Source organism: Bos grunniens, chromosome 27 (genome assembly GCF_055505025.1).
Source record: "Bos grunniens cultivar Pamir isolate PY7600 chromosome 27, Bosgru_T2T1.0, whole genome shotgun sequence".
In the NCBI taxonomy this organism is placed as follows: Eukaryota; Metazoa; Chordata; class Mammalia; order Artiodactyla; family Bovidae; genus Bos; species Bos grunniens.
This window is the reverse complement of record NC_141191.1, coordinates 38,478,609-38,495,133: the sequence shown is the minus strand read 5'-3', so window position 1 is coordinate 38,495,133 and position 16,525 is coordinate 38,478,609. Positions and strand designations below refer to the sequence as shown.

General features: G+C 45.1%; 1 protein-coding gene across 5 annotated transcripts in view; it reads left to right on the top strand.

Annotated features, from left to right (window-relative positions):
• The window catches only part of KAT6A (lysine acetyltransferase 6A), a 108,711-nt gene extending 92,963 nt beyond the window's left edge, over positions 1-15,748 (top strand). For 3 of the 5 annotated variants that reach the window (XM_086380432.1, XM_086380431.1, XM_086380436.1), the window contains exons 13-17: positions 2,205-2,436; positions 3,123-3,402; positions 4,711-5,343; positions 7,997-8,309; positions 10,325-15,748. In XM_086380432.1, the coding sequence (XP_086236558.1) occupies positions 2,205-2,436; positions 3,123-3,402; positions 4,711-5,343; positions 7,997-8,309; positions 10,325-12,975 (4,109 nt within the window). In that variant the 3' untranslated portion in view covers positions 12,976-15,748. The remainder of the gene's footprint in view (positions 1-2,204; positions 2,437-3,122; positions 3,403-4,710; positions 5,344-7,996; positions 8,310-10,324) is intronic. The other 2 variants (XM_086380435.1, XM_086380434.1) reach the window with 1 other exon arrangement.
• Positions 15,749-16,525: the final 777 nt, after the last annotated feature.

The window sequence follows — 16,525 nt, the reverse complement described above, 5'->3', positions numbered from 1 at the left end:
TTAATTTACAGTGGAACTTAGTTTTATTTTATGCAATAATTCTGTCTCACAATATGAAAAAGCGTAGAACTACTTAAATTAGCACTAATAAAGAAGTGCAGCACCTGCCCTATTTTTCTTACCCAGTTATCTGAGAAATGTGTGCAGCACGGTTTAGTTACAGGCTTTACCTAGTGATTCAAAATATGCGATGCACCTTTAAAAATGATAGAAGTAAATGATAGGGTAGATAATGTAATTTGAGTTAAAAATTGAAAGCTAACTGTTCTAAAAAGGTCATGTGGAACTTGCATTTTGTTTTATACATTGATAATCTTGCTTTGAAAGTAAATGTGTATTTGAGGTAAATTTTCTATTGATTGCTGGAGAAGGAAATGGTAACCCACTCCAGTATTATTGCCTAGAAAATTCTGTGGACAGAGGAGCCTGGCTGGCTACAGTCCAAGCAGTCGCAAAGAGTCAGACACGACTGAGCACACATGCCTTCTATTGATTATGAAATAGTGTTATTTGAGGGAATATCTTCCCTCAGATATTCGCTCAAAATAGTAATATTTAAAGGAATACTTTCAGAAGTAATGGTTAAAAGGACTCTGAGAGGCAGTTCTTCTAAATATCAGATGGTTACATTTCTAGTGTTAATTCTCTCACATGGACCAGTGAACCTTACTCTACTTAGCCTTAGACTGTGTCCCTGCTGCTGCTGCTAAGTCGCTTCAGTTGTGTCTGACTCTGCGACCCCATAGACAGCAGCCCACCAGGCTCCCCCGTCCCTGGGATTCTCCAGGCAAGAACACTGGAGTGGGTTGACATTTCCTTCTCCAGTGCATGAAAGTGAAAAGTGAAAGGGAAGTCGCTCAGTCGTGTCCGACTCCTAGCGACCCCATGGACTGCAGCCCACCAGGCTCCCCCGTCCCTGGGATTCTCCAGGCAAGAACACTGGAGTTGGGTGCGATTGCCTTCTCCGGACTGTGTCCCTAACCATATTTAATTGGAAATATGTGCCAATATGTGACACAATATAACCACCATATGTGGTTATTTTTTACATTTTCCTGTTTTTTTCTTCCAACTAGTAGTAGAGGATAAAACACATAGTTTCCTTTAGTATCAGTATATTGTTTTGAAATAGGACTCGTGATTGGATGTGTTATGCCATTAAGTAGCAGAGTTAGGAAGAATATTTTCAGTCATTTTTTTTGGAGCTATACAAACAACAGTCTGTATGATTATAGTATTTGTTTTTATTTTAAAACTGTTCCTGATGTGATGTGTTTTCCCACTTCACCATTCTTAGATGGATATTTTCTTTGATGACAAAATGCTACCTTTTTCTGCCATCTCCATTTTTGATACTTTCCCTTAGAGTTTATTCCTTTCTTTTCCTGTTCCATGCATTAGACAAGAAGACAGAGTGATAGCACCACACAGTGATGCTGGCATGCTGCATTCTTGCTTATCATGAATTTGGGTGATGGGTGATTGTGAGGAGCATTTCCATTGAAGTGAGAAATCGTCATATAGGTCCCTCATAGAACCACAGTCTTAATAGGATTATGTAAAAACTGAAGGCAGTCTTATATTGTGCAGACAAATAGTTCTGTTGCCATCTAGTGGCCCAAGTAAAACATGCAAGGATGGTTTCCCTCATCATGCTGCTGCTGCTGCTAAGTCGCTTCAGTCGTGTCCAACTCTGTGCGACCCCATAGACAGCAGCCAACCAGGCTCTACCGTCCCTGGGATTCTCCAGGCAAGGACACTGGAGTGGGTTGCCATTTCCTTCTCCATTGCATGAAAGTGAAAAGTGAAAGTGAAGTCGCTCAGTCGAGACTGACTTGTAGCGACCCCATGGAATGCAGCCCACCAGGCTCCTCCATCCATGGGCAAAAAGCGTCTTGCCTCGATCTTATCTGTGCAGCCTTTTAATATGAAGTCCTGATTTTTAACAGCTTGAATATTCTAACAATGTGATTTATATTAACTATAGACAAAGTAATACTAATTTGATTTCCAGAGTGTATAAATTGTGTAATCTTCTTGCAAATTTGTTTTCAAGTAATTTTGTAATTTTGTTCTTGAAGGAATTAGCCTCTGAAATGATAGCCTATAATACCTGGATTGATTATGGAAGAAGGGCTTGTTATTTTTGTAAACTGCTATCTTTTAGGCTCTCTGACATATTTGTGATTTGGGGGTTTCTTTAGGTTATTTGTTATCAAAGCGTGAAGGCCAAGCAGGGTCTCCAGAGAAACCATTATCCGATCTAGGTCGCCTTTCCTACATGGCTTACTGGAAAAGTGTAATATTGGAGTGCCTTTATCACCAAAATGATAAGCAGATCAGCATTAAGAAGTTGAGTAAGTTGACTGGAATCTGCCCTCAAGACATCACTTCCACACTGCACCACCTGCGCATGCTGGACTTCCGGAGTGACCAGTGAGTGTTACATCCCTTTGCATCACCTTTGGAAGGTGATTGGGTGGAGGTGTTTGGATCGGGCAGCCGGATTATCAGTTAAAGTGCATGAACTGACGTAAGTGGTGTACTTGGTGATCCTGAGACTTCATTTCCTTTATATATTTTATACTAGTGATCATTTTTTAAAAAACGTTTTTTCTGGTCTTCTGTCTAACTTTCGGACCTAAGCTACTGAATCTGTTACTTATTGGGAGTACCTTCATCATACAAGTAACAGCTGCAGAAATAGTATCAACTAAAATACACCTTTGATTAATTTCCGTACAGATGGCACAGGATGAGCTACAGGTCAGAGAAAAGACAGCTTACCTGTCTAGTGTGATGGAGAAAAGGTCACAAAGAAAGGAGGCATTTGGGCCAGGACAATGGAGAATAAAAGACAGAATGCAAGAGAATAGCAGAAATTTCAGAGGTGGGGAGTGTGAGCCAGGAAGTGACTGAAACAGCTTCCATCGTTCTAGCTGAGTGCGAAGTCTTTATCCACCTTCGTGTTTCTGAGCCATCTCGGTGGTGTCTTTCCAGGCAGGCTTTTTTGAAGCATTTATCTGCTCTCATTTCTAGGGTTTCTGGGAGTGTAGCTCCATATTCATTGTTTGGTACTCCTGGTACGTCGTTGATTGCTATAAACTTTTCTCTGGTTTCAGATTTGTGATTATCCGCCGGGAAAAGCTTATCCAGGATCACATGGCAAAGCTTCAGCTGAATCTGCGGCCTGTAGATGTAGATCCTGAGTGTTTGCGCTGGACTCCTGTCATAGTCTCCAATTCTGTTGTCTCAGAGGAGGAGGAGGAGGAGGAGGAAGAGGAGGAGGAGGAGGAAGAGGAGGAGGAGGAGAGAGAGCCGGAAGAGCGTCAGAGCCAGGAAGAATTGGAGCCAAGTGTAAGGGCACGGGCGGTTCCCGGTGTTGGTAACGGAAGAGCGCGTGTTGGTTTTCAGGCGTGTTTGTGATTTACATATAATGGGATCTAAAACCAGTACTATAAACTCACAGTAGAATTTCCAAGTTTATTTCAGTGATAGAAATTTCAGGAAGACTGGGTTTGTTTACTTATTTGTATATTTTCAAGCCTTGTATCATTAGGAAACGTTCAGATTTGTTATATTGTGTTAGTTATGAGTATTTATCAAGAGTGCCTATAAGAGCTAAGTTTGAAGCTGTATAGAAATTGAGGAATCTGAATTAAATTTAAATCTGACCGTTGTTTAAAATGAAGATTCATTTTCCTTAAAACATTAAGGAAATAATGTAAGCAGTGCATATTTTCTAATAGAGCACTGAGCGGCTCCGTGTCTTTCGCCATTAAAGGGTTAGTGAAGGTCCTACATCATTTTCAACATTTTTCTTCATGTGATGCATACTGTTCTCTGTCCTTTTTTTTTAAAGCAGTGCTTTCATCCTTTAAAACTCTGTGTTCTCTTTTGATAGAAATAGTTTCAATGCCCCCTGTTTAGTGTAATTTTCCAAGTAAAATTAAGTATTCAGAATAAAATAAGTCAAAATCATTCCAGAAATTTTCTTTCATTTTTTGATCATCCTCTTTCTCTTGCCCATGCCCCAGAGTTTGTCTCCTCTCTGTTTATAAATTTCTGATAAATTTCATGAACTGTGTCATTTAACATTTACTAGATTATAAGGAAAATAATACAAGGCTTCCCTTGTAGCTCACTAGGTAAAGAATCTGCCTGCAGTGCAGGAGACCGGGCTTCAATCCCTGGGTTGGGAAGATCCCCTGGAGAAGGAAATGGCAACCCACTCCAGTATCCTTGCCTGGAAAATCTCATGGACAGAGGAGCCTGGTGGGCTGCAGTCCATGGGGTCACAAAGAGTCGGGCACAACTGAGTGACTAACACTTAAGGAAAATATTAGTCACTTTGTTTATTGTTTGCACAGTGGTTAAGAGTACTGGCTCTTGGATCACTGTTTGGGTTTACATCCCAGCTTCTTCATTTGCTATTGCATGGCCTGGGGCAGGCTACTTACACGTTCTGTGCCTCAGTTACCTCATTTGTAAAACGGGGATATAATAATAATATTTCACATAATTGGTATGGATTTTACCCATACAGCTTTTAAAACATTGCATATCACACAAGAGATATTTATGTTAAGTATTAAATAATGTCATCTTTGAAGCTCTGTTTTCTTACCCCAACATTTAAAAGGCCAGAATAGGAGATATAACCAAATAAGACTGAAAATTAACCAGCATGGTTTTATTTCCTAAAATCAGGTGGGGAAGTCTGCATCTCGCGAGAACAAAGAACAGGATTCTTACACTTCAGTAGAAAGTGAAAAGAAACCAGAAGTTGCGACACCAGCCAATACCACTCGATTGAGCAAACAGGTCCTTCCCCGTGACAGTCTTCCTGCCAACAGTCAGCCGTCTCGGCGAGGCCGCTGGGGGAGGAAGAACAGAAAAGCCCAGGAACGCTTTGGTGATAAGGACCCGAAACTGCTCTTGGAGGAGACGTCAGCCCCCCAGGAGCAGTACGGAGACTGTGAGGAAAAGTCAGAACCTTCCCAAGAGCAGTACATGGAGAACGAGGAGCCTTCGGCAGCCTCCCAGGAGCAGCCGAACCAGGACGGGAAGCCAGACGGGCCCAAGAGGAGACCCGGCGAGGGGCTCGAGCTCTGGCGAGGCCCGCCGAAGAAGAGCCCCGAGCCGCTGAAGTGCGGGCTGCCCGACGCCCACGACCGGCTGCCCCGTCGCTACAGCGAGGGTCGCTACTGCGAAGGCCGCTACGCTGACGGGGACCGCCCCGCGCTGCGGGGCTGCAGCGAGAGCAGCGAGGAGGACGGGGAGCCCGAGAGCCCCCGGTCCAGCTCACCCCCGGTGCTCACCAAGCCCACGCTGAAGCGGAAGGTGGGGCCGCCCCGCCCTGCCCCGGCCTGCCCCGGCCCGGAGCTCTGAGAGATCGGGGCAGGAGTCCACAGGTGTTAGCCTTTCAGCTGCATGCCCAGTGTCTCCTGGCCTGTGATCTTCCAGTGAGCACGTGTCGTGTGCACCTGGCTCCTCTGGTTCATGAGTGCTCACCTGGAAGTCATACACTTATTTAAGGGCTGACAGGCTGTTTTCAGCTTGCTGGTTTGATTTCAAACTATGACTTATTAGGGATTGAAAAAACCCCCCAGGGACTTCCCTGGTGTTCAGTGGTTAGGACTTTGAGTTTCCACTGTGGGGACCATGGGTTCAAACCCTGGTTGGGAAGCTGAGATTCCACAATCATGAGGCCAAAAGCACGGGTTAGAAATGTTTCTACTAGAAAAGGAGAGGCACACACTCCATAGGTGCATGGAGAGTGGGCGGGACAGTGCCCCAGTACTCAGAGTGACGCCTGTCCCCTCGCCCTGCACAGCGCTGTGTCCTGCCTGGGTCTCTCTCCTCTTCAACCCTCTGTGGTTTCACTTAACTTTGTTTTCAACGTATTTTCTAAACTATATTTCTTCATCTTGCAAACTTTGAATGATAGGTTATTACTGAATGCTATGAGGTGGTAGTCACAGATTCTGTTAAACCGTATACCACAGACCTCCCAAACTGTGGCGTGAACTTTAAACATTGCTGCCAGGCCGAAGCGTGTCAGCTCTCTGGATGAGCCACCCTGGACTAGAGAGGTGGCAGCTTTCACGCAGAGCAATAAAATCATTCTTCTCCTTAGCAGAGCCTTGGGGGAAAAAAAAAAAAAGATAGGGCTATTTATCAGAGAAAAAAGAGCTTTCCATTTTAGGAGCAGTTTTAGATTCACAGATCTATTGCAAAGAAAGTATGAAGAGTTCCTATATTCTCCACACCCCGCCTCCCCTGTTACTGACCTCCTCCCTTGATGCTACACACTGGTCACAAATCGGGAACCAGCACAAGCACTTCATTAACTGGAGCCCATACTTGGTTCAGATTTCCCCCCGTTTCCCCAGGATGCCACCCAGCACACCACGTACCTTGCATTTAGTTGTCATGTCTTTTTAGGCTCCCTGGTTATTGGTGACAGTTTCTCAGACTCCTTGTTTTTGATGACCTTGTCAGTTTTGAGGAGTACTTGCTAGATATACTGTAGAATGCCCCTTATGGTATTAAAATGGGGTGAAGTGTTTTGGGAAGAAGGCCACAGAGGTAAAGTGCCATTCTCGTCACATCATAGAAGGGTATCTGCCATCAGGCTGTACCAGGACCAAATACAAGGGCATCTGCTGTCCGTGTGACTTCTCACTGTTGGTGTTGATGTCAGTCCAAGTCGCCTGACTTCCAGGTGCCAGACTTGTCAGGTCTCTTCACTCTTGAGTTACTGCTGTTTCAGACCCCTTTCTGTACTGTACTCTTTGGAGGGAGGTTACTGCCTGCAGCCCATACCTAAGATGCAGGAAGTTCTACACTGCTCCTGAAGAGCAGAATATCTGTGTTAATTACTTGAATTCTGTTCAGTAGAGTTACCCATTTTTTCCTGTTTCTTGACATATCCGTGTGGCCTCATAGATACTTACTTTCACGCCCCAGTCCTCGGATTAGCCATTTCTCCTCAGAGTAGGGCCATGTTTAACCTCGTTTGAAAAACTGTGTTCTCAACTAGAAAGACTAGTAAGTTTGAAGTGGAGAAAAATTGATTAACCTGTTGTTCATTACGTGACTGTGAAGAATATATCTTTGCCATCCTGGGCTTATGTTGCCTTTTTACAAAATAAAATTATGCTATTTCCCTGTGTAAAAAGAGAGTATTATAACAGGCAGTGAGTACATGTACAGGATGCTTGTAAAGTTTTAAATTCACTTGACTAGGAATTGCCAATAATTTTATAGCCACTTCTTTACTGACTGGACGTGACCTTAAAGCAAGTCCTATAACCTTTCTGGCCTCTGTAGACTGAGGGGATTGAATTAGATCAGCTTTGGTAATATATGATACCATTTTGTGATATCTATTATGTGATTTAAGATGTTAGATCAACCCTAGTACAGAAGTATGCCTAATGTGCCACGTCCCAACACCAGACTTGTTTTATTTCTGAAATGCTCGCTAACACCAAGGAGATCTATCCCGACTCCACATTCCCAGGCTCCACTGTAGCTCTCTGTGGATAGTGCATGACAGTGGAAGGTGGCCTTCCTGGTGGTTCTGCTGACACGCACAGTGGAGCTGTGAGATGTACGGTGTTTTATTTCTTCTTTTCTCTTTTGAGGAAAAGAGAAGAGACTAGCCTTTGTGTCATTTCAATATTGAAATAGGCTGCTCCCTAGGGTACTAAATGTACCTGGACTGTTAGTAGGGGAATGGTAACATCCACTCTTTCCTCTGTTCTTTTACAAAGTTGTTTTCAGTGATCCTTTTTGTATCTATGACACTTTATGTATATATAGTATCTTAACTATGGTATTTTGAAATAATGTTCAAAATGTCTTTTGGCAAACAGCACTCATTTGATACGTGCTAATTGTGTCAGGTTTAAAAACTATTAATCGTGTTATTAATGAAAATGACGGTGTTCATTACCGTAAATAAAATGCTTCTTTCTCTCTCAAATAGAAACCAATTCTTCACCGAAGAAGGAGAGTCCGAAAACGCAAACACCACAATAGCAGTGTTGTCACAGAGACCATTTCTGAGACCACGGAGGTCTTGGACGAGCCTTTTGAAGACTCCGACTCCGAGAGGCCGATGCCGAGATTAGAGCCAACGTTCGAGATTGATGAGGAGGAGGAAGAAGAGGATGAGAGTGAACTCTTCTCTCGAGGGTATTTCCATCGCTTGGCCTCCCAGGACGTTCTCAGGTGTCGGTCTGATTCTAAGAGGAAGTCTAAAGATGAAGACGATGACGAAGAGTCAGATGATGCTGATGGTATGTTTCACAGAGCGGTTGCTTGTTGTAGTTTCCTGGTTTTGAAAGATACAGCAGTAGTAGCTGCAAAACCTCCAGCAGAGAGGGTGAGGGGCAGATGACCCACCGAGCAAGTGCAGAACGACTTGCAGCCCCCGAAGAGCTGTGTCCAGTGTGCTCATACTCACCTTCTGCCTTACTTCTCTGTCCTTTTTTCGGAGTGTTTTTTCCCAGTTCCCCCATAGCACCTGTTTTTGCCTCAGCAGATAGTAATCTTGCTGTTCGGAAATTGTTCTTTTTGCCTAGTCCTTTCTCGTCCATTATGTGTGTCTTTAGTTAATGGGTGGATGAGACTTAGCGTAAAGAAGATAATTAATAACCCTTTACTGGAGTGCACTGTCTACAGACCTGGCCTGTTTTGCTAATTGTGTATGCTGAGTGCTTAAAATAAGCACTCAGTAAATACAGTTAAATGACTAAGTGCTTAGAAGTGGCTCTCGAATAAGGTCAGACTCGTGTAAATTGGACTTGCTTCAAATCTGTTCCTGAATTGTATCTGTAATATGTCTTATTCAACGAGTAGTAAATTTCTAATAAAAGGGTAACAGTACCTCAAAATAAGTTAAATTTTATGGCATAGCTAAAAATCCGGTGATTAGACTGGTTGTCGTTTCCTCTTTAAAGATGAAAAGAAGGGGCTGATATATGACTTGGGTCCCAAACTAGTTGTTCACATCGTTGCCCGAACTTCCTGCCTTGTGCTGTGTGGCGTCCTTGCTGGGGTCACACTGAGCTGCTGTGCTTTGCTGGGCGAATTCAGAGGAATCACGTCCACGCTTGGTGCATAAACCTATAGCTTTTATGTACTGACTATTTGGGCTTTTAAAAATAAATTCACTCAATTTCAAATCTAGTAGACAACTTGCATTTTCTTCAGTCTCGTGTTTTTGTATAATCAATAGTTTTAACGTAGTGATGACTTAAGTTTTTTGCTTTATTGTGCATGATTTTCCAGAATTTTATTGTGTTATATTTTGAGATATGTAACTAGGAAACTAAAAATTTATTTTGTAAAGTAAAGAATGTGGCACTTTTGCAAAATTCTGTCTTATATCATCATAGATTAAAATAGTATCCTCTAAGTTCTGTTGAACAGAATTTTCTCTAATGTAGCCATTTCCTTTGTTTATTTTCAGGTTACTACTGGTAACTATACTTTTTTAGTCCTACTACTTCCATTCCCCATCCCCTAAAAAAAATTCCTGTTCCTACCTTGCTGGTCTTCTTTTTAAAAATTAATGGAAATGTGGATGTACTTAATGTTGCACCAGACTGTACACCCAAAAATGTTAAAATGGTAAATTTTATGCTATAGATATTTCATAGTTTTTAGAAAAAGTGATGGTGAGAAAGTGATGCTAATATCAAATTTATTTCTAGTAAACCCTTTGCTTCAGGTCAGTATTTGTCCAGGACTACATGTCTTGCAGCTCTTTTTACACAAACACAACACTGGCTGGGAAGTGTTCCTGTAGGATTGCTCAGACATGGCCTGGAGTAGCTGGCTCATGATATTACCTGAAGTAATGATTTTGTAGAAACTAAGAAAACCAAAGCAATAAGATAAATGGGGGGGAGGGATAAGTGAGCTGATATGTAATTTATATGGTAAAGACAGCTTGTCTAAAGTAGCTCTGAGCACTACTAGTATGTGTCCTTGTAAAGCTTATCTCCATTTTTTAAATGATGATCCTGAGTCTTAGGGTAACTTCCCAAAGATGTGCAGTTGGCTTTGATGATGCACTTGAACCTGGTGGGTGGACCAGAATTCTTTTCCTTGTTCTGCCAGTTCCCTCTGTGACTTCAGAAGATATCATGAAATAGGTTTCTCCTTTAGATTCTTAACTTAGAAATGAAGATAGTCGGGAGTTTGGGGTGATAATAAAATCATTTCTGTTGTACATGTGGGCTCGGACAAAGGCACTAGCAAATACAAGATCCTGTAATTTATTTTATTTTTTATCCTTCCTGTGCAGACACTCCTGTCCTAAAGCCAGTGTCTCTCTTGAGAAAATGTGATGTGAAGGACGCTCCACTTGAGCCAGATACATCCACGCCCATGAAGAAGAAGAAGGGATGGCCCAAGGGCAAGAGCCGCAAACCAGTCCACTGGAAAAAGAGACCTGGTCGCAAGCCGGGCTTTAAGCTGAGTCGGGAGATGGTGCCCCTCTCTGCTCAAGAGTGCATCGTTGAGCCCATCGTCCCCCTTCCGAAAGCGGGACGTAAATCCAAAATGGAAGAAAGCGAAGAAACTGTTGAACCACAAGAAGACTTGCCTTTAACGGAGGAAAGGAAGGAAGAGGAGGAGCTGCCCCTGGAAGCGGAGGAGGTCGAGGAGGGGGAGGAGGAGGACACCACCAGCAGTGACGTCAGGGCGGCGGCCTCTCCCGCCGAACCCAGCAGCCCGGAGGCCGAAGCCAAGGAGCCCGAGGCCGGTGAGGAAGAGGAGAAGCCCCGCGTCCCGGCAGAGCAGCGGCCATCCGAGGAGGCGCCGCAGGAGCTGGCCAGGCGGGAGCCCGAGGAGGAGGAGGACACGGCCGCGGAGACAAACCAGAGCGAAGATCACGATGCGGACGACGAGGACGACGGCCACCTGGAGCCCGCCAAGAAGGAGGAGGAGCCGGGGGAGCCGCCGGCGCGGGAGGGCGTCAAGGAGGAGCCTGGCGGCCGGGAGGCTTTTTTAGATCCTAATGTGCAGGGCAGTGGGGAGAACCCGAAAGACAAGGAGGAGACGGAGCCGGATTCCGAGGAGGAGCAGACTTCGCACGATGCGTCCGTGGTGTCGGAGCACATGCCGGGCTCTGAGGACGACCGCGAGGAGGACTCGCGCTCGAAGGAGGAGCTGCTGGAGCTGAAGGAGGAGGAGGAGATCCCACACAGCGAGCTGGACCTGGAGACGGTGCAGGCCGTGCAGTCCCTGACGCAGGAGGAGCGCGGCGAGCATGAGGGCGCCTACCAGGACTGCGAGGAGACTCTGGCCGCCTGCCAGACGCTGCAGAGTTACACGCAAGCCGACGAGGACCCACCACTGGCCCTGGTGGAGGACTGCCACGCCTCAGAGCACAACAGCCCGCTGTCCTCCGTACAGTCCCACCCCAGCCAGTCGGTGCGCTCGGTCAGCAGCCCCAGCGTGCCCGCCCTCGAAGGGGGCTACACCCAGATCAGCCCGGAGCAAGGATCCCTGTCCGCCCCGTCTATGCAGAACATGGAGACCAGCCCCATGATGGATGTGCCTTCCGTATCCGACCACTCCCAGCAGGTGGTGGACAGCGGCTTCAGCGACCTGGGCAGCATCGAGAGCACCACAGAGAACTACGAGAACCCCAGCAGCTACGACTCCACTATGGGCAGCAGCATCTGTGGGAACAGCTCCTCCCAGAGCAGCTGCTCCTACGGCCTGTCGTCCTCCAGCAGCCTCACCCAGAACAGCTGCGTGGTCACCCAGCAGATGGCTGGCATGGGTGGCGGCTGCAGCCTGATGCCACAGAGTAGCGTCCCGCCCGCCGCCAACTGTGGCATCAAGTCCCCGCAGAGCTGTGCCGTTGAGAGGCCTCCCAGCACTCAGCAGCCGCCGCCGCCCCAGCCATCGCAGCAGCCTCCACCGCCACAGCCTCAGCCGCCAGCCCCGCCCCCACCGCCTGCCCAGCCGCCGCCCCCACCCCCGCCGCCGCCCCAGCAGCCACAGCCCCCACCCCCGCCCCAGCAGCAGCCCCCTCTGTCGCAGTGCAGCATGAACAACAGCTTCACTCCGGCGCCCATGATCATGGAGATCCCGGAGTCCGGCAGTACGGGGAACATCAGCATCTACGAGCGGATCCCCGGGGACTTCGGGGCCGGCAGCTACTCCCAGCCGTCGGCCACCTTCAGTCTGGCCAAGTTGCAGCAGCTGACCAACACCATTATGGACCCCCATGCCATGCCTTATAGCCATTCTCCTGCTGTGACTTCCTATGCAACCAGTGTTTCTCTGTCCAACACGGGACTGGCTCAGCTGGCTCCATCGCATCCCTTAGCAGGGACCCCTCAAGCACAAGCCACCATGACACCGCCCCCGAACTTGGCCTCCACCACCATGAACCTCACGTCCCCTCTGCTGCAGTGCAACATGTCTGCCACCAACATTGGCATTCCCCACACTCAGAGGCTGCAAGGGCAGATGCCCGTCAAGGGGCACATTTCCATCCGCTCCAAGTCGGCGCCCCTGCCCTCCGCGGCGGCTCACCAGCAGCAGCTGTACGGCCGCAGCCCGCCCGCGGTCGCCATGCAGGCCGGCCCACGTGCCTTGGCCGTGCAGCGTGGCATGAACATGGGGGTGAACTTGATGCCCACCCCTGCCTATAATGTCAATTCCATGAATATGAACACCCTGAACGCCATGAACAGCTATCGAATGACCCAGCCCATGATGAACAGCAGTTACCATAGTAACCCGGCCTACATGAACCAGACAGCACAGTATCCTATGCAGATGCAGATGGGGGTGATGGGGGGCCAGGCCTACCCCCAGCAGCCTATGCAGCCGAGCCCGCACGGAAACGTGATGTACACGGGCCCCTCCCATCACAGCTACATGAACGCGGCGGGCGTGCCCAAGCAGTCGCTCAACGGACCTTACATGAGAAGATGAGCAAGATGGACTTGCAGTTCAGAACCTAAATATATATAAATAAAGGAACCTTTTATACTGACAAACCAGAGAAAAATGGACCTTTTTTTCCAGTTAAAATATTGCTGTAGATTTAGAGGAATTTTTCTTTGGTTTATTTTATTTTTTAGAAAACCTGGTCTTCTCTTTTTTGGGGGGTTCATTTTGTTCTGGGTTTTGGTTTTCTTCACAATCTTGAACATTTTACAATAGAACTCATCTAAAAACGGATTTGGGGATAGGGGAAACATGCACAGAAATCTTTTCATAATTAAAAAGAGCCTTACTTTCTTTACACGCCACATGGACAGAATTTGTGTAAAAGTGAATTATCTTTATTTTATTTTAAAATGTATGTTTCCCCTCAAGTGTTTGCAGCTCCCAGTGTCGTCATTTTTAAATGTTACATATACATCTCGAGGGTTAGCCAGACCCTTTTCCTCCACACCCAGCCTTTCATTCCCTACTTCATTCCAGCAGGAGGCACTTATGGGAGACTCGGAAGGGGACATGGAGAACAACCCAAGCTCCTTAAACTTATTATTATTGTTAATATTATTATTATTATTATTAATAAAGTGAGGCAGGAAAATGCTTCTCCTCCTAAAATCCCCTCCACTCCCTACACATACACACACGCGCACACACACACCTCTTGAAACCTTTCCCCAAGAATGTTTCTTTATAGATGGACTTCATTGAAATGTTTGTTTTTCTTAGATCAAGTGTAATATAATTTTTTAAAAACTACTCCCACTCAGCACTCAGAGACACACAAATACTGTAAGTCTCAATTAACAGCAGAATCTCAGAGGAAAGCTGTTTGCAATCCTGATCCAGCCTTGGAGGAATAGATGGTCAGTTAACAATCAAAAGAGGAATGTAACCTCTTGTTTTTTTTACCACCTGGTGAATCAGCCATACGCACATAATTCCACGCAGCCTCTTGATTTTAGTACATACCTTGAGACTCTTAAGGGTCTCGATTCTCGAGCCTTCCTGACTGTGATTAGAGTGAACAATAGTCCCCGGTGATGTGGCGATGAGCCTCTGACGTCCTCATCTAAAGGGTTGGCGGATGACTGTACACGTCAGCGGCTTGAGAAATACCTGACTAACCTTTGACACTGTTTACTTTGTGTTGGAAGAGATGACGCAGATAGCGTGTTGTGAGGGAGACCGTGGCGTGAGTCTTATAGCTACTTCAGTGATAACATACCTCTAGTTTTCCTTTGTCTTTTGAGATCCTAAGTCCCTTCCCCTGTGAATCGGGATGCACGGCCCCTCCCCGGGGAGAGGCTGAGGAGAAGAGGGATCGACCAACCACCAGCATAGTCGGGCAGATCTGGACAGCAGGGTTTTGGCAGGCTCCTATGTCACTTCCAACTTCATTCTCTTTTCTCTTGTGCAGCCAGTTCGCCCATTCTCTTGTCACTTGCTCCAGGGATAGGTTAAAAAAAACATATATATATATATAGAAGTATATATATATGTGTGTATATATATATACGTATATATGTTCCATCATTGGAAGATGGACACTATTATACCACTTGGTATGTGCAGTCAAATATCCAAAAGGAGGAAGTACTGCTTAAAGAAATACCTGTAAGCGTTAAATTCTCTCCTTTATTTGTACATTTTATATAGATAAATTTTTGAAGTAACAAATTAGGCATTAAATTTTTTCAAATGCACAGGTTTGTTGGTTTTTTTAATATATATACACACACTTTAATTGACTTTCTCAATTAAACGTGTTAGGTAGAACAAGGCAGAATCCCGCCTCCTAACCGCTGTCTGAGCATTCTGAGCATGCGCAAGGCTGAGTAGGACCAGTCTCTGTATATACCTTTCCAGCCCCCGTCCCGTGTGTAGAACGTGCCCTGTGCTGCCCTCTGCCGACTCTTCAGCGCTGTCATTGCTTCCTGGTTGGGGTGGGGACGGGGTGGGTGGGGAGGGAGGTGTCTTGGGAGGAGGGTGGGTCAGGGCAGAAGGAGAAGCTGTTGAAAGGAGGGCCGTGAATTCAGTTTCTGTTGGTTTGCGGTTGTGTTTGGTTTTGTTTCTTTTTAAAAAAAAAAAAAAAAAAAACAATTTTCAATCGGGCAGCTCCCTTTTTCCACAAGCCTTTTTGTGACTTTAGAACTATTGTAGAGAAAATGTTCTTTTCTATATTATAAAAGAAATTATCCAACACAGTAATATTGGTACCTGTCATTTTTTCACTTCTGTTTAAAAAAAAAAATGTATTTTTAGCAAGATAACTTGGGTAATCTTCTAAAAAAAGAAATTTAAAAAACTCACTGTTAGTGACTTTGATGCCTTTTAAAATAAGAGCTTTTTCATTTCATTCCATCTTTAAAATTTTTTATCTTTGTTGTAGAATATTAAAAACTATTTTAAGAAAGATAAAAATTCTCTTTAAAGAGATCTCTAGAGTGTGTGAATAGAGCTCCAGATGCCTCTAAAAGCCGCATGTACAAATGAAGCTAAGTCTATTCCTGTCTGTTTATATTTGCTTTTCCTGTTTTGTAACCTCTTTGTACTTTGTTCATGGTGACTTGTAAGCTACGGGGAAGGGGTGCCTAGATGCCTTCGTACTTCTCCATGTCACGCGCTCCTGGGCCAGCCGGTCTCCTTCCTCTCCTGTATGTAATATCACTTTTTTTTCCCCCTTTCTAGCAAGTACTTTCAAAAGAACTCTGTACATTTTAACATTAAAAAAAAAAAATAAATTATGTTGAGCCATTTTGGATGTCTGTCTTGCAAGTGGAATTTTTCTCCCAAATGCTTCAAATTTTCTGATTCTTTTTCTACACACAAACTCAGGAATATTAGCCTTTTCACACTCCTCTTCAGCTAGCAAGTATTAAGTATATGACCTTTGCTTTGAAATTTCAGTTTTGATTCAAATAATGTTTCATTTCCAAGAATATAGATAGTTTCCCCTTTTCCAGAGAAAATGGTATTAGAACCTCACTTTGGTGGGATTTTTTGGTGGGGGGTGGGGACCCATTTGAAAAACTTTTAAAGGGGTTGTAATTCAGCCAACCAAAAAAAAAAAAAATACAGTGGCAGTAACAAGTAGCTCCCAGAAGTGGAACAAAGCAGTGTTTTTTCTTATCTCAGTTGACCTGATTGTGTAATCTAGGAAGGTTTACCAAAAATCCGGGTCGTAAACATCAATCATTTTTTTGATATTTTCTGAGTTACTGTTCTCGCCTCTCATCTAAGAATTTTGGGTATAAGGCAGATTCCAGAATCCGACTTTGCTTTGGGAAACTGACAGCTGTTTAGGGTGGGGAGGCGAGGCAGATGCAGGTTTTCATGCCCTCCTAACTTGATCTGATGCCCTTTGCTGCTGAGTTAGGAGTTTAGGAAGTGGATGTGAATCATGTTCACAGCAGACATTTGTTCTAAACTTTGTGCCATTGGAGTTTTAGGCCACGTCATCTTCAGAAAAATAAACGTGTGTTTTTTTCCCCCCTATTTGCTTGCTTCAGTGGTCACAACTTGGACCCAAGGTCGTCAC